The following is a 23,513-nucleotide window of genomic DNA, read 5'->3' as shown; positions in this document are numbered from 1 at the left end:
AAAGATCTTTAAACTAGCTGATTTGACACTACAAAGGCCTTATAATTCAATATTTCATGTATCTGTTCAATTGTCCTCAAATATCCTTTTTTCTATGTGTTCTCATTCCCTTTCCAAATTTATCCCACCCTTGTAGGTTTAATTCAAATCTCACCATCCTCACACAATACATTAGTATTTTAGTCTCCAGATTTGTGTAGTTGTCCCCTTCAATCCCCCACTGATTTCTAAACTATAACCCAAAGCCAGTTTGAAACAAAATAGAGGTATTTTCCAGTCTTGTTCCCAAGCTGGTCCTTATCTACTATCCTTCATTCAGAGCAACAGTTATGTGAACTGTTAGCATATAGTACCATATATATAAGTGTACATAATTGATACTGAACATTTCTGGAAAGCTATCCAATATTAGAGATGAGAAAATGAAGGCTGGTAAATGAATTTAATGCCTGGTTTTTACATGGTTATGAGCCATGTAAAGTAAGGATTGGTAATTAAAACTAAGGTGTCCTAAGAAAATTTGTGGACAGATGGAAAGAAGAAACTTGAGAAGGATCAAGCAGATCAACAGTTGATATGTATATGACTGCTCAGATTATATTGATTTTAAATATAATTAATTCATAATCTTTTTGAAAATTTAATATAGGAGAGAAGAAATAATTCTGCAAAGAGAATGCTATTATGTGACCAGGGAAACCATGCACCAGAGGTTACATGCACATCATATGTAACACTGAAATGGTTAAAGCACACGTATTATTTTGTTTCACAGCACTGACAGAAGGAAACTGCTACCATAGGGTCACTGTTCCATGGATTTCTACTTTGTTTCTATGTGGGAAACTGCTCACTTCAACCTCAAGTCATTTCCATAATTCTGGACAGATGCACTAATCTAAAAAGCAAATCTGTTAAAAACAAAAGAAGAAAAAACTAAAAGGTAATGGTGAGACCAGCAATATTGACACAAAACCATAAGTGACAGCATCCACTTAAGGAAACCACAGAATCATTGCACATAAAATGTTAATGTCAGAAAAGATATTCTGATTATGGGGTTGACCAAAAAAACCCCACCAAAAACCAAAAAACCAAACATTGTCAAAATGGGTTAAGGTTTGCATTAGGAATTAGAAATATATTTATTAAATTATCTAAATTACTAAATAACTCACCATAAACTGAATTAAAAATTTATATGCATATGAATTGTATTATGCATATAGTGTATAAACCAGTAATTACATTTTTATTTATAATATAAACAAAAAGGATTATACAACACATGCTGCTCTATAACTTGCTTTTTCACTACTTGCACATATTTTTCTGTCAATATACTCAGTGAATAGGGGAATATTTAATAATGTTCTGTTTTATGGACATACCATAACTTATTTAACTGTTGAATGATATTTGGATGGAATCAAGGGTTCCTCTCTTACAAATAATATTGCAATGAATAATCAGACTCCATTTGAATAGTGACAGAAACATGAAACAAAAATATATGACCAAATTTCATTAAATAAATAAGCTCATAATACTATGTACAATATAAAATATTTACTTTTTATAAATAAGGCTTTTAAATGATCCTCTTTTATGCCATCAGCCTATATATACAGTGATATGCTTGTTAAATATATTGGACAATATGATATTTGTGCCTTCTTCCTGTGAAAGTTACTCCCACTATAGAGGTACCATTATTGGTGACCAAGTAGAAACTTCAGCATCCCATGTCCAAATAGTAAAAGACATAGAGACAAAAGAAATGACTGAGCTCTGTAGCTGGGCAGATGCAGCCTTAGGGTTGAACACTGAGTATAACATTCTTATATTAAGTAATAGAAAACTTCAGTATTTTAAGAAAAATAAATGGTGGCCATTTGAAAACATAAAATTGCTTTATTACAAAGTCTTGGCATATAATGTATGTGTGCACAAGCAAATATTTAATGTTACAGTTATTTCGAAGATGATATTTTACTACCTTTGAGATTTGCCTTTTAACAAAACATCATTCCTTTTTTGCTGCTTATATTACAAAGAGGAATTCAGAAATTTTATGATGGTTTTGAAATGATGAGTTCCCAAAATATAGTTCCACGTACTTGGCTTAATTAAAATATCTCTTGAAACTCAAAAGATGAAGGGGAAAAAATAGTGGGCAGGTCTAATTTGAATAGAGCTGTGACATGACTGGTGGATCTATGTTTCTCTTTGGTCGAGAGGACTTATTTTTTTTCACATAGTTTGAACTCATCCCAAGGACACTAACTTTAAGAGATAAAGCACAGCTTCCACTTGCCTATACAGAACCCAACTTATCTAATGTGCCACTGACTTATTCATCAGTCAGTTAATGACTGCTAAAAAGGATTGGATAAGTGCTTTCTTTTTGGAATCATTAGGATCTTCTTTAAAGGAAAATAGTCAGTGTATCCCCATTCAGGCGTTAATCAAATGACACTGACAATGTGATCTCCCTATCTGCAAAACTGGTCTCCCTAGGCCAAATTTTTCCTTAATTGAAATGTCTTTAAAGAACTCAACTGATAAAAAAAAAAAAAAGTAGACAGGTCAAACTTTAAGACAATGAAATCGAATAATGGTACAGAGCTATTCAGGGAGGTCCCAAGCCCCATTCTTCTTGTCTTTGAGGTTATTTTCAAGTTGTGAAAGCATACTATTAACTTCTACTCTTCCAAACTGTCAAAAACAACACAAAAGAGTCAAGGAAATAATCTGTTCAGAAAAGAGGAGGTAAGCAACTTTGAAAAACAAAATTTTAAATCCAAACCAGACTCAAAGGTCACTTAGTCCAATCTGCCAACTGAAAAAAATCTAAATATGCCTTCAAAACTTCTAGTGGCAGGGAACTTATAATTTCAAAAAGAAACGTGTCACATTGCTCTCCCAGGGCTAGCCTCTGGAAAACAATGGAACAATATGACTCTTTTTTTGACAGAACAGTCATTCAAATATCTGAAGATGGGTATCATACACCTCATAATTTTCTTCTTAACTGAGGTAAACATCTCCATTTAATTTCATATATCATGGAATACACCCTGGTCATCATTTTTTTTAACCTCCTCCTGATAAATTCAAATTTGTCAAGGTCTTTTGAAATATAGTAACATGAATTAGATCTCCAGAGCAGATCTGACTAGGACAAAATACAATGCCCTTATTACCTGCCTTCTTTAGGCTGCTATATAACAATTAATAATTCAACACTGTATTAGCTACTAAAAAAGTAAGGAATTCATTTCCTTTCTCTCCTTCTTTCAGCTGTACCTTATACTAATTCCCAGAGCTAGGGACCACAATCTTATCTTGTTCTTGCCTGAGAGCAAGATTGGGCAGGATAAAAGGGGGAGGGAGGTAGACATGTGACAAAGGAGATCATGCTTGGGATGAGGTCAAGCATGGAGAATATGACTGGCTTTCTAGCAATGTTAAAAAAAGTATTTTAGCAATAGGAAAAAATTACAAAATTCTGCACTAAGCAAAGCCTTAAAATTATTCTTTTAATCTTTTACTTTCTCTCTAGCAAAGAAACTGGTTTATGTTTATCTCATACACAGTTGCTAAATCCACAGACAAGAAAACCAAACACTTGTCTTTACTGTAACAGTTTCCTTAAGTGTTTGGATGAGATAACCATCCAGCATCCAGGTGAATATAAATATTTGATGGCTTCTCGTGGGATTTTCCACATGTCAACTCACATTTATAGTCACAGAAGAGTATCCTAGAAACTACTGTTAGACCTTTATACTGAAATTAATTTCTGGTTAGAAATCCTATGTTAGAAACTAGCACTAATTTCAGTAAAAAAGCCACATTCAGCCTTTCCCAAATCAACTATTAGACCAAGTCTTACTGAAAACAATCACAGCAATTAATGAAATTAATAAAAGACCTTGGAGGCAGGATAAAAATGTAAAAGAGAAAAATAGTAGAATTGAATCCTCAAAAGAAAAGCATGAGGTAGTACTTAAAAATTACCCCAAATACGTTCAGTGAAGTGTTTGTGTTTTTTTAAGATAATGTTTGTATATTTCAATAATGTATTATTAAAAGAGATCATAGAATCATGATCCTGGGATAACTTTGTTAATAACACTGAAAACAATATTATGAGAATAGTCTAAGAGGATGACTGGAGGTCCTATGAGATATAGGTCCCAGTCACCTCGCTGGTCTGGCTCCCAGACCATAAATTTCAACTTGGTATTTATTATACCTTTACAGATTCCCATTTTGCACTCTTATAAAGAAAAATCAATTCATAAGTTATTTGCTGTAAGCATAAGGAAAGCTATACTCCTAAAAGGCCAATTCCTAATTATGCAAGCATTACTTACATTACTCATAATTTTCAAATAATAAAACAAATAATAAAACATAGGGTTCTCTTTTTCCCATACTAAGTAAGGTGATTTATCAAATTATACATTGAAGGAAAGAAATTTTTGAAAAATTAAAAGCTGACAGCTAAATTGCCCCCAGTTTGCATATTCAAGCACAAGCAGAAAAAATCCTGACATAAAAATAATAGATCAGGATTTATTGGACATCTTGATAATGTTATTAATGACTAAAATGATAGCAGAATATTCAGGAACTTAGAAGTCTGATTTTTGCATGTAGCCTCTGAATTGTCTATAAGATTTTATAACTTCTATATAGCTCTTATTATAAGGTAGACACTTTTCTTAAGAGTCTTACAAATTTAATTCGTTTAATTTGAACAAAGCCTCTTCCAAGTTGGTACTATTACTACCCTGATAAGGCTACTAAGGCATTAACAGGTTAAGCAACTTGCCCAAAGTAGCAGAGATAGTAAAAAGAAGAACCAGGATTGAATTCAGTCTGGCTGAGTTCTTAACCAAAATACAATGACACAATCTCTTAAAGAATGTGTTACCACAGTTCTAAGAAAGCATGCTCAGCATGTGACAAACACTGTAATTAAAGGTATTATTATAATTACTATTATATCTCCAGGTTCATTTATTGTTTCAAAATACTCATCCCCATATATGTAACAGGCACAGTTTAATTTGAACACAGACACTGGACCATGGAGAATGCATGGGATGAAACCTCAGATTTAACACCTGTCTGCCTGCCTTTGAGCTGAAATCTATGACCTTGGTCTAGTCATTACATTTATCACAGAATCACTTTCCTATTTAACATTGAGATTGGTATTAGCTCAACTGTTTATTTCAAGGTTATTACAAGAATAATATGTATATTAGCATTTTAATGAATAGAGTACTCTAAAAATACAAGACATTATTAAAGAGAGAGGGTGAGGAAAAAAATGTCCTTGGCATTATGGTGATTGGTAAACCACATAAAAAGACTATCTACCCACCTCCTTTAATGTTCATTACGTTTGATAGCCAGCATGCCTGGTTGTGAGGTGAGCCTTACCACAGAACTGTGGGGTCACGACACCATTCTGAAGAACAACAGAGCTCAGCCTCTATCACTTAATAATTAGTGGAAGTTGACCTCAAAGGTCAGAACATGTTCTAGGATGTACCCTGGTATATCCATTGCCTGGGGGAGTCAAAGCCACTGATTGAAAGAGAGTTGAACGGACACAAACAGTATTTGCCCTGTTGAAAATATTTGGTAGCTACTATGTCAATAAGTAACAGCAATGAGTTCTCTACTCAATCCCTCTCCATGATCTGGATGAAGCACTTGGGTTCTGATTTCTCAATTAAAATCTTGCCAGATAAAAGTCTTGTGGAGATTTTGCAACATGCCAAAAAAAGAAGGGGCTAATTCTTATTTGAAATTTGCTATTGGGACGCCTGGGTAGCTCAGCAGTTGAGCATCTGTCTTTGGCTCAGGGCTCAGGGCATGATCCCGGGAGTCCAGGGATCAAGTCCCACATCGACTTCTCTGTGAGGAGTCTGCTTCAATTTTCCAAGGGTTAGCACCAAAGAAAACACCCTAAGACTGGCTCCATCTTTTGCTGACGAACCAAAATTGTATCCTCCTTACTTTATTTTCCAAGCCTTATTTAAAATAAAATAAAGAGAACAATAAATACTGATTGTTGTGCATTTTAAATCATAGTTTGGTGAGTTTTATACTTTCAAAGGGAAAAATTTAATATATTCCAAAGAGGAATCTGCCCAAATTCTCACTCATTATATGACTCATTTAAAAATTATGTGTTGTCACTGTACTTTAAATAACATGGATTACAGAATCTGCCTCCACATAAATACTCTGATTTAGACAAACTGTCTTAGAGTACAAAGTTACCTTGAGGTGTCGTCCAATTTTCCTATGGCTTCAGGCACTGTGGCCAAATAAACCTTCGCACAATGACAGCCACTTGAAGCTCCTTGAGTAAAGATTTCATGCCTTCCATTTTATTGTAGTAACCATAACAAATAGCCTGATTTTAGCACACTGTAGGTCCCAATAAAGATCTGGTGATTAATTACTTTATCTAACTTATGAACATTAAATATACTACAGGATTTCTAATAGTCGTAAAAAATAAGTTTCAATCTATCAAGACACTTCTTTGCAATGAATTTGTAATGTGTTATTCATCTCTTTCTCTTCATTCTATTTTCAACTAACGGTAAGAGGAAAGATAAGAGCAAATGCTCTATGATTCAGCCAATAGGCTTTCAGTTTCCACAGAGTACTATTAATCATTTTCTCACTTCCTACCTTTATCTAACCTTCTTAGAATTTATTTATCCAGTTATCTTACTCTACTTTCTTTAGAGCCGTTATTTACTACCTTCCTGACTAGTCTTTCTAGCTGGCTATATCCAGGACAAAACCAATGTACATGCTATTCACTTTTCTTCCTGATGATGGCATTCAGCAACTCAATCTAAAGATAATTCCTTTTTTCATTGTTTTCTTTCTCTTGTAGTCAAAAGAAGAACAATTGCTCATTTTCCAGCAACATGTCAATTTCCCTGACATGATAAAATATTAAAACCTTGTCATGATTGCTCAAAAGTAATGTTACTTTTTGGGGCACATGGGTGGTTCAGTTGGTTAAGTGTCTGACCCTTGATTTCCTCTCAGGATCTTAGGGTCTTGAGATCAACCTGAGTTGGGCTTTGCGTTCAGCGGGTAATCTGCTTAAGGTTCTTTCCCTCCACCCCTCTCCATACTCATAGGCACTCTCTTTCTCTTTCTTAAATAAGAAAATCTTCTAAAAAATTTTTTTTAAATAATGTTATTTCTAATGTTAATTTTAAACCATTAATCAAATATGTAATTAACTGGATTAAAAAGAAACAATATAAATAACTGTTAGAATCAAGAAAAGAGATTCATTTTGAAAATTAATAAAGAAGAGAAAACCATATAACTATAGGAAAAGTCTTAGGATTGTTGGGCATTTTTTAACTGTTTTATGTCATCTATGAGTCCCCTATAAACCTCTTTTTCATGAAAGTACTCAACCTGGAAGGGAAAATTTTTCAAGAAGTTAATGATAAATTTGCCACTTAACCTATTACTTTAAAACAGCAATTTTCAGTTTCATAAATGTGTGGAAATTTACATTTTGGCAGTGTCAGAACTGACTTCATGCCATTCCATTTGGAATCTGAATAAAAGAACAACTTAATGTCATTTTCCATTTTTACTTTTCTAATTTTTCAATATATTTCCTAAAATGAACAGAAAATGATCAAGTTTTTCCCTTTTTAAGAGAGCTTTCACTTTTTCCTCCCTTATAAAAAAACAGATCTACCTTCATAGATAGTAACACAAAAATACATATCTACAAACATATTTACATGTTCATTAATGTTTTGCATTGCCAATAAAAACTGTTAACTTTAAAAAATTAAAAAGTAAAAGAAAAGCAACTAACATTTTATGGTAGACTGTAAAACCACCCACAAATTCTTTTTTCCCTTCTTGCATCTTAACCTTTTCAATGTGACGTGGTCAGTCCTTCTACCAAAACTGTTGTTAGCTAAAATGACATAAACTGGGAATGGAAAAGTGCTTATAATTTTGGCCTGATCTTTCTAACTGCTCTTTCCTTTCCACCACCACATAAGGAAGCCTGATCTAGTAGAGACAAGTTTTCATGTTCCCTTACCATGTTCCACTACCCAGTACCAGACAATCAAAACACCTTTACTCTCAATTGAGAGATAAATGGTTGTTTAAACCCACTAAATTTGTAACAATTTGTTAAGCAGAAAAGCACAGTGATGCACACTATCACTTCATTCACCAAAGTATTTAACCCCAAGCTGCAGAAAGGGTATACTCTCAGAAAGAAAAAAGACGATGGTTAAAATGGTATATATCAGTATTTCTTTTAACAGTTTACACTTCTTTTCTTATAAATAAAACCTTTACCACAAATTGGTTCTTATCATTCTTCTGGGCTAGAGAGGAGTTCTGTAACTTGACATTTACTATGATTCTTTGATGTTCTCTATTTTGTGGGTTTTTTTTTTAAGTTACTATATGATTATTAGGGCTTGAAATTGCAAGGTAATAAATTCTATCATTATAATTAACAAAAAAAGTAGAATTATTTTATTTATTTATTTATTTATTTATTTATTTATTTATTTATTTAATATTATTTATTTTGAGAGAGTGTATGTGGGGAAGAGGGAGAGAGAGAGAACCTTAAGTAGATTCTCTGCTGAGCATGGAGCCTAATGCTGTGCTCCATCTCAGGATTCCAAGATCATGACCTGAGCTGGCATCAACAGTTGGATGCTCACCTACTGAGCCACCCAAGTGATCTTAAAGTAGAAACATTTTAAAATTAAGAAGAGAACTGTTTATAAGGTATGCTATAGAAATATTTACATATGTAAAACAAAATTAAGTTTCTGTAGTATATACAAAATAAATGGCAAAAATTTACCCTTAAATCATTAACTCTGCCATCTTAACTGTACAATTCTATTTGTTTACAGGAACACATATTAATCCTTCTTATTATCAGAAAAATTAAATGAATATAACTCTGAAAATGAAATCCCGAGTCTAGTTGACTGGGAAATTTCTTAGCAATCATCCATGGCTAGCAGTTTTTGAGATACTATTTTAGTCTATGCAAAATAGCTCTCATTATGATAATTTCTAGAAATATGGATTCAATCATAAGATATCCTTCCTTAGTCCAAGAAGTAATCTTAAGGGGGGAAAATCTGACAACTACTCATAATTTTATCTAACATATAAATAATTTACCTGAAATTTATCAAATCTCTCATTTTGCAACCAAAGTTTAGAAATCTAAAAATAGCCTTGCTCTACCCAAGAGATCTACTTAAAGCTTGTTAACATTCTGGTATTTCATGATCACTAACAAGAGTCTTTTAGAGAGTGTCAGCCTCTATTATGCTACTTGATGTTCTGACAGTGATCACCTTCTAAAAGGTAAACATGAATACAGCTATTCATGGGGTAAGATACACAGTGCAAACTGTTATTTTTTTTTTTTTAATCATGAGACTTTATGTTTCTGGCATAAATGTAACCAATGTCTTATAACAAAATGGAAGTAGGAGGACAAATTATCAGTGATGAGATCTGAGGGCCACAAATTTAAAAGAACCTGCATTCACGTTGGAAAAGGAATACCAATTACCAAAGGAAATAAGTTTGAATAGAATATGATAGAAGAGGACAGGAGAAGACAGAACAGGATGAAGCACCTTTATGTTTATTAATTTTTCTAAATGAGAAAACCTGGTCAGAAGCCAATGCCACTACGAGAGGATAAAAAGGAAGAATTACAAATGACATAATCCACTGCCTTAGCTACCCTATATTGAACTACTCTCATCACACAAGTACCCGGAATTTTTTTCTAAAAGTGACAATGGATTTTAAATTACTACCAAATGCCAATGTTTATGTCCTTTGGTTTCAGACTGATAGTTTTAAAAGATTAAATGCACCCAGATATTACTGAAATATTAATATGAGTCATCTAGTATAGCTTATTCTTAGTAAAACACAAGCTTAAATTTTATGGCATATTTCTGAATCATAATGACATTACAATTGCATCTTAAAGGAAAAACTTCTCTTGGTTCAAACTCCTCTTTCAAGTTACATCCTCTCTCCCTATACTGACGTAATGAATTTGCCTCAGTTCCACTCTCTGTTCAAACACCAACCAACTTCTTGGTCTTTTCTAATAATCCTTCCTAAAAATATACCTCCTCTTATTCTCCCTCATAGTGTCTTTTTCTTTATAGAACTTACCGTGATAAGCATGATGGTTTACTCTCTAATTACCCATTTAATTAGGATATCTATACAGGCAAAGCCTATTTTTCAGGGGTTATATCCTTAGTGCCAAGAATAGTGTCTGGCATAGAGTATATATTCAATAAATATTTGATGGATAAACAAATTTAAAAAAATGGTTGAATGTTATAGCTGTTTTTTTAATTAAAGACAATTTTGGGGTGCAGTTTTAAGTTCACAGCACAAGAGGGAAAATTACAGTGCTTTCCCATATAGTTCCTGACCCCCACATATGCATAATGTCTCCCCATTATTAAAATTCCTCACCAGAATGGTGCATTTATTACAATTGATGAACCTACATTTATACATCATAATTATCCAAAGCCCACAGTTTGCAGCAGGGTTCACTCTTGGTATTGTGTATTGGATGGATTCAGGTAAATGTATAACGACATGTATTCATCATTATAATATCATGTAGAGTATTTTCACTGCCCTACAATCCTCTGTGCTCTGACTACTGTTTTTAATGTCAAATTCCACTTGTTTATTACAGGTTTATAGAAAAATGATTGACATGTATATAGATTAACCTTGCATTGTAAATCCTGTTATAATTGCTTATTAACTCCAGAATTTTTCTGGTTGATTCTTTAAGATTTCTATCTACATAGATGATCATATCATCCAGGAAAATGAAGTTTTATTTTTCCTTCCCAAAATGTATACTTTATTTTCTTTCCTTGACTTATTACATTGGCTAGTAATTCCAGTACAATGTTATACCCTCTAATTCCAGCCACATCATTGCAAATGGCAAGATTTCATTCTTTTTAATGGCTGAGTAATACTCCATTGTGTGTGTATGTGTGTGTGTGTGTACATACATATACAGATACTATATCTTTGTTATCCATTCATCTGTTGATGGACATCTGGGCTCTTTCCATATTTTGGTTATTATGAAGATTGCTGCTATAAACATTGGGGTGCATGTGCCCCTTCAAATCACTATTTTTAATAGATTTTTTTTTATCAAGTTGAGGAAGTTTCCCTGTATTCCTAGCCACTTTTGAAAGGTCTTATATCTATATCTTCCATGTGCCACAATCTAGCTCTTTCTCCACAACTCCAGCAAAACTGGTGTTTGCATTATTATCTATCAGCTACATGTAATCCATGTAAATGTTTATCTTGGTCAACTTCCCCACCATATTTGATACTGCTGATCACACATTCCTTGAAATGTGATTTACCCCTAACTTTTGAGGTGCAATGCTCTTCTGGTTTCTCTTTTATCTTTCTGACCATTCCTTCTCAGACTCCTTTATAGGTTTGACTTTCTCTACCTATTGCTTAATTACTGATGAGCTTCTTCGCAGTTTCCATTCCTTGGTTTTCTTTTAAAAATTCTGCTTGTGGGCAGCCTGGGTGGCTCAGCAGTTTAGCGCCACCTTCAGCCCAGGGCCTGATCCTAGAGACCCAGGATCGAGTCCCAGATCGGGCTTTCTGCATGGATCCTGCTTCTGTCTCTGCCTGTTTCTCTGCCTCTCTCTCTCTGTGTCTCTCATTAATAAATAAATAAAATCTTAAAAAAAATAAAAATAAATAAAAATTCTGCTTGTGGGCTGATTTATATACATTCCCTAAATATCAGTAACTATCTATATAATTATAACCTACAAATCTAAGCCTGGTTTCTTAATTAATACCTAGCAAATTCCTCCAATTCAATATGTGAAATACTCAACTCATTTACTCCTCTCTTTCTCCACACTCCTTTTACTCAGTAATCCCAACAGTCACCAATTGTATACTATTGGTGTACAATATATCTAAATATCTAAAGTCACTATTGTATCCTTTGAATAATTATAGGTTATCTCTTTTCCATTCCCTTTGTTGTCCAAGCCAAATCACCATGTCTCACCTGGTTTCTGCAGGAGACTTCAAATTGTTCCCCTGCCTTACTGTGTTCCTTTTTTTCCCATGTTGTCATATTGTAATGACAATGATCTTCTAAAAGTACAACTCCTCTGCATGTCTCTTAGTATAAAGTCCATATTCCTTAAAACATCAGGCAGAATCTGTCACCACTATCTCCTCCAGATGCATTGGGCCACTATGTGTCTTCCTTTTAAACTCCAGCCACATTGAGTTTCATGCAGCTCATGGAAGGATTTTTATCTCTGATCTTTTCTTAAGTTTATTTTTTTTAAAGATTTTATTTATTAATTCATGATAGACACAGAGAGAGAGAGAGAGAGAGAGAGAGAGAGGCAGAGACACAGGCAGAGGGAGAAGCAGACTCCATGCCGGAAGCCCGACATGGGACTCGATCCCGGGACTCCAGGATCACACTCTGGGCCAAAGGCAGGCACCAAACCGCCGAGCCACCCAGGGATACCCCTATCTCTGATCTTTTCTAAATATTATTTCTTCTGTCCAAATACTTTTATCTTTCATCTTTCTAGATTGGAATTAATTTTTATAATCACGTGAGAATATTACTTTTTCAGGTAAGCATACATTCCCTGACATCTAGCTTAAGATAAGACACCTGCTATATATTCTTATGACTCCATATGCTTCAGCTATCACACCACCCACCATATTCATCTATTTATTTATCTGCTTTCCTAGCTAGACAATAATTTCTGTAAATTTGTTTACCATTACATTCCACCAGATATGTAACTATTACTTAGCAAGTACTCAATAGATATATAAAAATACATGAAAACTAAGATTTTTTTTAAAGTCAATCACTTATTTTGTTCTCTTTGATTACATTAATATACTATATATTTGAGTTGTAAAAGCTTGTAATTGCTATTATTTTATTGTATTAATCTGATAGCACACAGAGGGGAATTATGCCATGTAATTTAGATAATCTAATAATTTCCAAATTTTTAACAAACTCTACAATATTCACTGGTAATAGCAATTTCTGTATGAAATAAATGTGTCAACATTTGGCTCCAAATTACCCAGTGCCATCCAGGAATGTGAGCAGGTGGAAAGAAATTTGGGGCTTAACCACACAGTGGTCTGTCTATAAGTTCCCTGGAGAAAAAAAGATAGCATGTAGTGAACATCTGTGCAAACATTGGTTAATCTGGCTGATGTCTTCAAATTGGAGGATATGCAGTAGATTCTTTTTCCCTTTCCTTTAATCAAGGAGATATTTTCCTAATGCCTTTTGTAGTCCTAAGAAGTGAGTTATAATAACTCTAAGAGGCTGAGAACATTGAAGTGTGGAAGTATGTCTGAATAGAGAGATGTGTGTAGGAAAGAAAGAGAGATGGGTAAATGATGGATATTAGAGTATAGAGACAGATCAAGAATTATATCTAAGAAAAATAATGTTGTCTAGTGAATGAAGTTCACAAACCTGAGCACATCAATTTCTCCAAGCTTTCACACATAATATGGCAATGTAGGTGATACGAGGATTGATTGCAAATGCGAGAAAGAGTTTTGTGCTTATCTGTCACTAGATGCTTTGGGAGGGAAAAATAAAAGTACAAAATTGGGTGAGGATCTTTTTGAAAAAAGTAGCATCAAGAACTTAAAACAAAGTTACTAAAAGTGATGAGGTTTGAGGTAAAATCAAAAAGTGATTTTTATCTCTAAGAATAGTACATATTTGAAATTCTTTTTCCTAGATGTACTACAAAGAAGAGATTATCTGATTGTAGAGTGAACAGAATAAAAATAATTTTTAGAATTAAGATCAAAACCAAACTTTTTCTAAGAAAATATAGAAAAGATATTTTTTCTTTTGGAAAGTAAGAATAAGAGATTTAGAATTCATATAATCACAAAACTTATATAGCTTAAAGGTTAGAAGAAAGCTTGGCCACATCTCCATCTTTGAGGAGATTAATGTGTAAGTAAAAATACATCGATGGCAACAACTAAAATCTTCTATCTTTTAAGATATTACATTAAAACACCTATAGCTTTTCTTAGTGGGAGAGTGTATAAAATACTAATACACTTTATGCTTTCTGAACTGGTGCTACCTAAAGGTTAGGAAAAAACAACAGAAATGTCCCACCAAAGGAGTATACTTTTTCAAACTAAAAATGCAGGATGGTTTTAAATGATCTAATGTTTCATATATTTTGTCCCAATAAGTAGTCTTAAAAATATGAAAAAAGAAACTCAGGTAGGCTAGATATTAAAAGCATTGCTACTGGGATACCTGGGTGGCTCAGCGGTTGAGTGTCTGCCTTTGGCTCAGGACATGATCCCAGGATCTGGGATCGAGTCCCACATTGGCTCCCTGAAGGGAGCCTGCTTCTCCCTCTGCCTGTGTCTCTGCCTCTCTCTGTGTGTCTCTCATGAATAAATAAATAAAATCTTTAAAAAAAGCATTGCTACTAAAAAATTTTTAAATAAAAAAAATAAAAGCATTGCTACCAAATGTTTGTATTTAATAAATATTCAGTACTCCCTTATTACATGAAAGTTGAGAAAGAAGTAGTAGAAAGGTAAGTAAGGTAATATATGTATGTCCTAAGAGGTATCTAACCTAGATTGTTTGATTTCCCCGTATTTTCTCACTTAAAAAATTATAATACACAATATAGCAATATATTATATAATATATAATATATGTATATATTATATAATATCACAATATAGCAAACTTGCATTCAAGAAACTATGGATATTTTTAAAACTTTGAGGGCATTTGTTTTCTATTATTTTAATGTTATAAAACCAAGATATTAAATTAGAATTGGTGTAACTAATATGCTATGCAAATAACAAAGCAAATAAAAATGGATATATTTCTTCCAAGATATGGACATATTTCTTATAAGAATATATACCATGGAAGAATGTGGTTGCTTAAAACACACACTAAAAAATAGAACTTAAGATAAAATACTATAACTGCATTATTTCTGAATATCATATTCAGATATAATATATAATAATGAATATGAGGAAAACTTAATTCTATGATCATGTGATTCTCCAGTCTCACTGAACTACATAGAATATGGCAGTATATTTAAAGTGTTGTTGCCCTAGTCTTATTCCTCTGATAAAATGATAAAAATTGAATTAATTTAAAAATATGCACCAAAGAATTCAAGTATTTACTTAAAAAATCTATGAAGATACTGATTTCTAAATTATTTAAAGACATTTGCCTCTTTGATTCCAGATTTGGCTCTTAGAAAATAGCAACAAAAACATTATATACTACAAATGTAAGGCACTGTCAGTTTGGGGTTAGCGGGCTTAAATATAACACTAAAGTTTTATTCTATTCATCTCTTCCTGTTAGCAATATTTACGACTATAATTTTCTCCAGAGATATAGACTTTCCTGAGAATATGGTTCTCATATTAAACTCTGAAACTCACTGTACATATTTGGAGACTGGGTCAAAGTGGCTAAAAAAGTTTTATTTCAGTGGCACTGTATCAAACACCCTACACTAGCAGTGAGTTAATAAAAGCCTTAGAAGAGAATTATATTTGAAATGGATTAAATGAACAAGGTAACTTTCTGTAATAATATAATTGTTTCAGATGTAATACATTCATACTAATGTCATTTAAAAATATGAGAAAACACATTTAACAAATAGAACACACTAAAATCCAATAACTAGTGGTCAAAAATGGTAAGTTAATAGTTTTAATTATTCTTTCTTTCATTCATTCAATAGTTGTTGTGCTTCTATTATGCATAAAGGTACTAGGTTAGTTGTATTAGGTACAATGATGCATAACTCAAACTGATCCCTTACTATAGTTCTCTTCTTCAAAACTGTTTTTCAAAAGCCATCAAAACCTCTGAGGTTTCCAAGGTTTATGCTGGTTGACAAAAATTTAACTCAAAACATGTTTAGTTTTCCTATATTGAACAGATAGATATAGTCTACTTTTTATTTTTCTTGGCACTGATATGAAACAAATATAGAAATTTTTTCAAATTTAATCATGGTATTACCTTTAGTCAGAGAGAAAAATCTCTATACAAGTTAAAACAGTGCTAAATTATTTGAAGTACGGCCATATCCTTAATGGAAACAATTTGGAAATTATGAAGTTACCCTGAATCCATAACTACATATGCCAATGAAGTACTCCACAGATGAAAGAAAATTTGAAACATGATCAATGACTAATCAATATTTGCAAAGTTTTTGAGAAGACTCTGAAGAACAGCACAGACTCTGAAACATCATCTTTAATTTATTTATAGTCTTAGAAAAGTAATGGTTAAAAGAGCTACAAAATACTGGTATTATCAGTCACTAAAATAAGTTCTATATTATTTAGAGTGGCTAATTTAAATAAATTGACTAGGGACTTATTTTTAAGTAAGAATGAAATTTTAAATGTATATCAATATTAGAGAGATAAAAATGTATTATATTCAAGTAATACTTGTAGTAACTTTGAAGTATAGTGTTATTCACTAAAACATTTTAAAATTATTTGGGAATACCACTAATGCAAATATAATTTAATTATAAAATAGATATTATAAAATTGAGAGTACTACAGAGGGGTAAATTGATTCACAGTATACAGAAATCTTATACAGAATACCCATACCTCACCACACCAAATTTGTCAGTCACTCATGCATACAAAGAGAATAACAACTGAAATGCTTAAATCTTGCACTTACCAACCTCCACAACACTAGAACAGTTGGGATCTGTGAAGCCATCTGGACATTCGCAGGAAAAGGAATTGTCAGACAATCCTGACAAACAAACACCTCCATTTTCACATGGATTGGGATCACAGATATCACCTGAGAAATAAAGAAATAGATAATGAATTTTCATTTGTCTTAGGCATCAAAATGCACTATTTCATACTCCATCTTCCTTTGGTAAAGCCATCATACTGCTTAGATTTATAAATAAGGTATGCAAGACCCATTTGAAACCATGTGCTTTTATAAGAGAAATGATATATAACATAAAATTAAATTTTCTAATTCATATATTGCTTACTGAATAACATACTAAAAGTCATTAACTTAGTTTGGGGTTCTTTCATTGCATATAAATGAAATATGCCTGATTTGTTAAAGACTAACTGAAATATATCTGGTAGACTGATTTATTAATTACTACAATAAAAAAGCTTTCTAAACTCACACGTTTAACTCTGTAAATTCTCTTACTAAAGGGGTGGGCTTTATTTCTGGATCCCTAGAATCTGGGCTTGCCCATGTGACTTGCTTTGACCAACAGGATGTTAGCAGACTTGTAGCCAGCATAAGTGTATAAAAGCACTTGAATATTTCTTTTTTTTTAATTTAAATTTTATTTATTCATAAGAAACAGAAAGAGAGAGGCAGAGACATAGAGGGAGAAGCAGGCTCCATGCAGGGAGCCTGATACGGGACTCGATCCCAGGACCCCGGGGTCACGCCCTAGGCCAAAGGCAAACGCTCAACCGCTGAGCCACCGAGGAGCCCCTCACTTGAATATTTCTACTTGGAACACTGTCAGGGCCATGAGAATAAATTCAGGCTAGCTTGCTTGAGAGAAGTGAGAGAAACATCGAGGAATAAGAAAGAAACTGCCACAGAGAAATAAGCTGTGCCCTAACAAAAACCTATAATATGTGGCCTTGGCTTTGGTACTGGATGGTAGATGGAACCTTGAATGGTACTGGAAAGGATGGCTATAGGAGGCTGGAAAAACATGAGGCGGGATCCCTGGGTGGCGCAGCGGTTTAGCGCCTGCCTTTGGCCCAGGGCGCGATCCTGGAGACCCGGGATCAAATCCCACGTCAGGCTCCCGGTGCATGGAGCCTGCTTCTCCCTCTGCCTGTGTCTCTGCCTCTCTCTCTCTCTCTCTCTCTGTGTGACTATCATAAATAAATAAAAATTTAAAAAAAAAAAAAAAAGAAAAACATGAGGCTATCCTATATTACATAGAGAAAAGGAGTTGGTAAGGCTGTCCCCTGAGAAAACTTTCGTGACAGAAAATATAACTAATGACTGTTATAAATGAGTAATGAGATTTCCAGGCAGAATGTTAAAGTGTCAATTGGTTCTTAACAGTTGCACTGATAAAGTATTACAAGAAAGAGATGTGATAAATAAAGAACTGATGAGTTTGAAAGTAAAGGAATACAGAGAGACCAGAATTTGATATAACCAACCAACCAACCAACCAAGCAACAACAACCCAAAAAACAACAACAACAACAACAACAACAACAACAACAACAAAAACAAACAAACAAAAAAAAACACTCAATGCCAGCCTTTCAAATCGCTGAAAGATCAATTCTGGGGTTTTGTCAGAAAGGCATGAATACCAGAAACATAAATACCAAATTAATAATATGGCTAGAAGGGCCCTCATGAAAACATTTCAAATAATTCAAATACAGCCTAAAAGACTCTATAGGCTAAATAAAGGGGCTTCAAAAAGTCCTAAAAGTAATATCTCTGAACAGTTTGACACACCCAAAGTAGCACTGATTAAGTCTGGAGTGAAAAGCAAGCTTCAGACAAAGTCATGGGTGTGGTTTTATTGCACAGAGAGGATATAAATCGGATTCAGAAAAGCCTACAGAGTTTTTAAGGGAGCTTTCTTTATAGGGGAAAGTGTCACTGCCTAGATTAAAAGAGAAGGAGGCTTCTCACATTTACAAAAGCATCTCTGCCCCAACTTTCTACTACTTTGTATTTCTTGGGAACTTTATTCCCTTATAGGAACTTTCCCATGAATTATTGCCTCTCTGTTCTACACTAGCAACTTAGGACTTTAGGAAAATAAAAGTGGAGGTTAACATTTTGTCACATTTTTAAAGGAAGTCATTAGCTATATTAATAGGATAGATAAAAATACTACATTAGTACTGAAATAGCTATTAGAGTCATGAAATAAGTGAATAAGTGAGAGAATGAATAAGTTTGGGTAATATAATTGAATTTAGTATGGCTAGATTATTTGGTTAGGAATGGCTGCGAAAGTATAAATATCTCATATTAGTAAAGATGAAAAAATAACAAGAGAATTTATAAGATGAAGAGCCAATGAATGTTTTTAACATGTATTCTAAGGTTTTGACATGGTCATATCTATATTTTAAGATGAATATCCTTGCAGCACTTTATAGACTACATTTGAATGGGGAGGCTGTTGACCAATAGAGATACATTTCAATAGATTTTCCATCTCTGTATATATCTAGCTTGCTAGTCACTCAGTCATTCCTCCACTCATCCATCCATTTGTCCATCTATCCTCCCATTCCTTGAGTACCTATTTTATAGCAGGTACTGAAGTCAGTGCTGGGCATACAGATCTAAAGATAGTCTTTACCATAAAGAAGTGCACGGCCTACTATGCGAGATAAAAAAAGCATGAACAATTACCACACATAGTAAAAGCTGTAATTAGTATACATGATCCAAAATTTAGGATCAACAAAGACTTCTAAAAGGATTCAGTGTTGTCAGGTGATACAGTAGATGAGGGGATATCTATTAAATATTCTAGGCAAAGAGAACAGCATATACAAAGGAAAAAGATCACGGTGCATTCTAGGAACTTCAAGCAGGCCACTATAATTAGAGCATAAATGTGAGAAACAGAGAGAAAGGAGCTCAGAAAGTAGCATGGCCATATAAATAAAGAGCCTGTGTATGCTGTGCCAAAAATCTGAAGTTTATCTTTAAGCACAGAAAAATCATAAAAGGACTTTAAGCATGATAAAGTATATGATCACATTCGTGTTTTGGGGATGATAATTGAGGCAGCATTGTATTGGATCAAATGGAAGAGTCAAGGCTGAGGGCAAAAGGACTAAGCGTTAATCTCTTTTGAAGTAGTCTAGTCCCTTCAAAAACTGATTTTCTTAACTCTTTTCAGAGACTGCTATGAACAGAGAAAGCCATGAAGGCACCATTCAATTCTGATTCAGCTAATAAATACTAGGTAATAAAACAAGAAATGAAAGTCCCCCCAAATCACTACTGCTCTTTCCCCCAGATAATGAATCTAGAAGCAAAGCAATTACTATTGAGATTTTCTAGAAAGAAGCGATAATCAGTTTTGAATGTAATACCATCCCTCTCTACCTTAGATATCAACAAAGTAACATAGCTTTCTACTGCCAGACTAGCCTACTAAACCTGTACATTGCATGAAGATAGATATTAACATCCAAATATTTTTTTGATGAGACATCAGTCATTATTTTGTGTATTGTTAGAACTACAAAAAGAGGAGTTCTTTACTCCCTAGACCAGGATCTGTTGTTGCAGCGAAGTCAACAGATCAAGACACATTGTAGATATTCATATCCATTTATTTACACTCCAGGAGAAAGGCAAGGCAGGGGTGATATCCCAGAGGTTCTCAAGCATACGGACTACATTGATACATTTATCCAAAATCAATTACCTTTCATTCTTATCCTTTTTACTCCTATAACCAAGTTCCTGCATCGTTTATTAACTGATGTGAGCTTATAGTCCTGATAAATCAGAGACCACACAAAGCTGGAATGCCTGGTCCTTTAAATTATTCCATCAGGATGGGAAATTTTGATGTCCTGTGAAAACTTTCTTGGTACGTGTGCTGCCCTTTCTAGGTGATAATACTTAATCTAATTGGTTTTCTATCAGGTGTGTATGCCAGTCATATGATGCTTCTGAGGTCAAAATAAGACAGGGTATGTTCACCTCTCACCACATCTTGTAGACACCAGCTGCTGTTTAGCTGACTTGTTCATTCTCTCTCGTCCTTGAACATTTTGTTCTTTTTTTTTTTTTTTTGCTTATGTCTACTTATTTCTAATACCAATTGCACAGTTGTGAAAATTCATCTTATATGTTATCCCCACTTTTGATATTTACTCAATGTCTTTATGAAAGGTAGAAAAGAGGTAATAGATTTGACCAAAATGTACATAGTAGAATCAAGATACTTCTATGACCAAATTGATGTGGGAGTTGAGGGAGAGCAAGATATCTGGGTTGATGTCTAGAGCTCCTGTCTCTGTGACTGAGTAGTCATCTTTCACAAGGAAATATAATGGATTTAATTTTAAAGGAATTGTTGTGTTTGAAAAGTCTGTGGGACATCCAAAATGAAAGTGTCCCATAAAGCTACTGAACACACAGATATGGAAATAGAAAGACTTTGGTATAACATGGATTGCTAGGTATGGATGTGAATACTATATTTCAGTGAGTCTTTAAAGGAAGGAAGAGGAGGGTGGGAGGGAGTAGAGAGAAAATTAGAGAAAAGGAGAGGTCCTTGGGCATAACAAAAATAAAAGAGGAAAAATAAGGAAGGAAGAGTCTCTGAAAGAGAAAAAAAAAAGGAAAATAGTGCTAGGCCTTTCCACTTCAGTATAAATACTCAGTTATTCACTTAGGCTCTAGTATGTCCCAACATGTACCAGTGTTAGATGGACAGTATAGAAGAAAATAAAATTTTTGCATTGGATAAAGTAGAGGGTGGAAGACAGAACCCCATCAAACATAATTAGGATTATCACAGACTGTGCTTTAAGTCTGCTTTTCCACATCTAATTATGAAATGTATCTCTGTGTCACATGGGTTCTCCATGAAGTAAATGTTAAGATAAAGTTAAGAGTGCAACAAATTTATGAAGAAGTAATGTCTATGAACAGTAAATGAGGAGGAAGCAGTAATGGGTGGAGAAATCCTTCATCCTGTGATGCAGATCTGACACTTGTGAAAAGAAAGAGGAGGTGGGGTGGGAAAGAAGGAGAATAGAGCAAGTAAGCCTCAGTTTGTAATACAAACTTGATGAAGTCTTAGCCAATCCACCAGAAAGGAAAGTTTACTCTTTCGAGACATCCTCCAAGGGCATAAATGACCAGATACTGGTATGTTTGCCATGTTCAGTCACTGGCTGCAGGCATAGTGAGGCTATAAAGCTCCAGGGGGATCCTGGAAGTGCTGCAGAAGGTCTCTGGAGGCTAACTACATTCCTTGCAGCTAGACTGCTTATTTTCTTGAAGGGGTTTGGGGGTACTACAGCAGTGCACTTCCACAGGTGCCACAATCTTCTCAGTCTCACAACTGTCCTGGTTAGGATCAGTTACATTGTTATCTTGGTCTAAACCATCATATCTGAGCCTGCTGTTTTCTCTACTTACCCATTATCTCAATGGGTTGTACAGATGAAGCCTGACGCTTTAAGTAGAAGCAAATCCTCTAGCTGGAATTTCAAGTCTAATTAAAATGCACTGTAGGGACTTCTGATTCTCTGTCATTTCAATTAACCTGAGAAAGCATCAGCTCAGGTAAGAATCCTGATTAAAATGCAATAGATTCCTGGACTTCAAATCAGTGCTTTTTGTCTGTTTGTTTATTTCCCGATGGATGTGTTGGTAGAGTCCTTTAAAACTAAGATGGCAAAAAAAAAAAAAAAAAAAAAAACTAAGATGGCAACCAATACAAGAAGACAGGCTCAATGTGGGAAAATAGGACAATACACGATTTCATGGTTCTTTATTCCACTGTCAGCAGGCTCCTAAAATATACCTCTGCATATTGTAATCTGTGTGCAGCGTTCTAGCTTGATGCTTCTTGGCTGGCTGGCCTCACCTGCTTTAGATTAGGACAGATGTGTTTAATTTGAATCTAACTATGTTTTATGATTCCATCTGCAGTTTATGGCAGACTCAGGCAAATTAAGCTGATGCCGATTTGCCTTTTGGCAAAAGAATGAAGCAATTATTTTTCCCAGGGGCAAGAAATCATTGCAGACTAAATTTAACTTCCTGTTTGCCTGGTCTTTCACCCACTCTCCAGGGTTCTGCTTGGACTGGGATCATCCTGTCTGAGTCCAAAGTCCACCTCATTCTTTTCACTGGCCCACCACCTGTTGCCAGTCACCTATTCAAGGTGATTCAAGGATTGTCTTATTTCATCTCATTATTAATTTGCAATCCATGATCATTTAGCCTAGATAGCAAAGTGTACAGGCATCTATAATACATCATGTAGCACTGCAGAAGACAATGTAAAACCTTCTAAAAATCTAAAATCTCTTTTTAATTGTGGTTGTTTTTCCTGTGAGCTCAGTATATGAGCTACGCGATTTCTAATGCCAAGGAAAGGATAAAATCCTATGTTGGCCCTACACTGGGAATCAGGTGAAAAGAATAGCTAATTTTCCTCATCAATGTTTAAACTCTCAGATGATTTATGCATTCTGTTTTCTTTATACATTAGTGCCCTTCTCCAGTTCACAGA

General features: G+C 34.1%; 1 protein-coding gene across 2 annotated transcripts in view; it reads right to left on the bottom strand.

Moving 5' to 3' along the window:
* The window catches only part of EDIL3 (EGF like and discoidin domains 3), a 389,979-nt gene that overhangs the window by 253,340 nt on the left and 113,126 nt on the right, over positions 1 to 23,513 (bottom strand). For both annotated transcript variants that reach the window (XM_077866066.1, XM_077866069.1), the window contains exon 2: positions 16,931 to 17,059. In XM_077866066.1, coding sequence (XP_077722192.1) covers positions 16,931 to 17,059 — 129 coding nt within the window. The remainder of the gene's footprint in view (positions 1 to 16,930; positions 17,060 to 23,513) is intronic.

The sequence above is a fragment of the Canis aureus genome, chromosome 2 (genome assembly GCF_053574225.1).
Source record: "Canis aureus isolate CA01 chromosome 2, VMU_Caureus_v.1.0, whole genome shotgun sequence".
Lineage (NCBI taxonomy): Eukaryota > Metazoa > Chordata > Mammalia > Carnivora > Canidae > Canis > Canis aureus.
The sequence above is the reverse complement of the archived record's forward strand: the minus strand, read 5'-3'. Positions and strand labels throughout refer to the sequence as shown.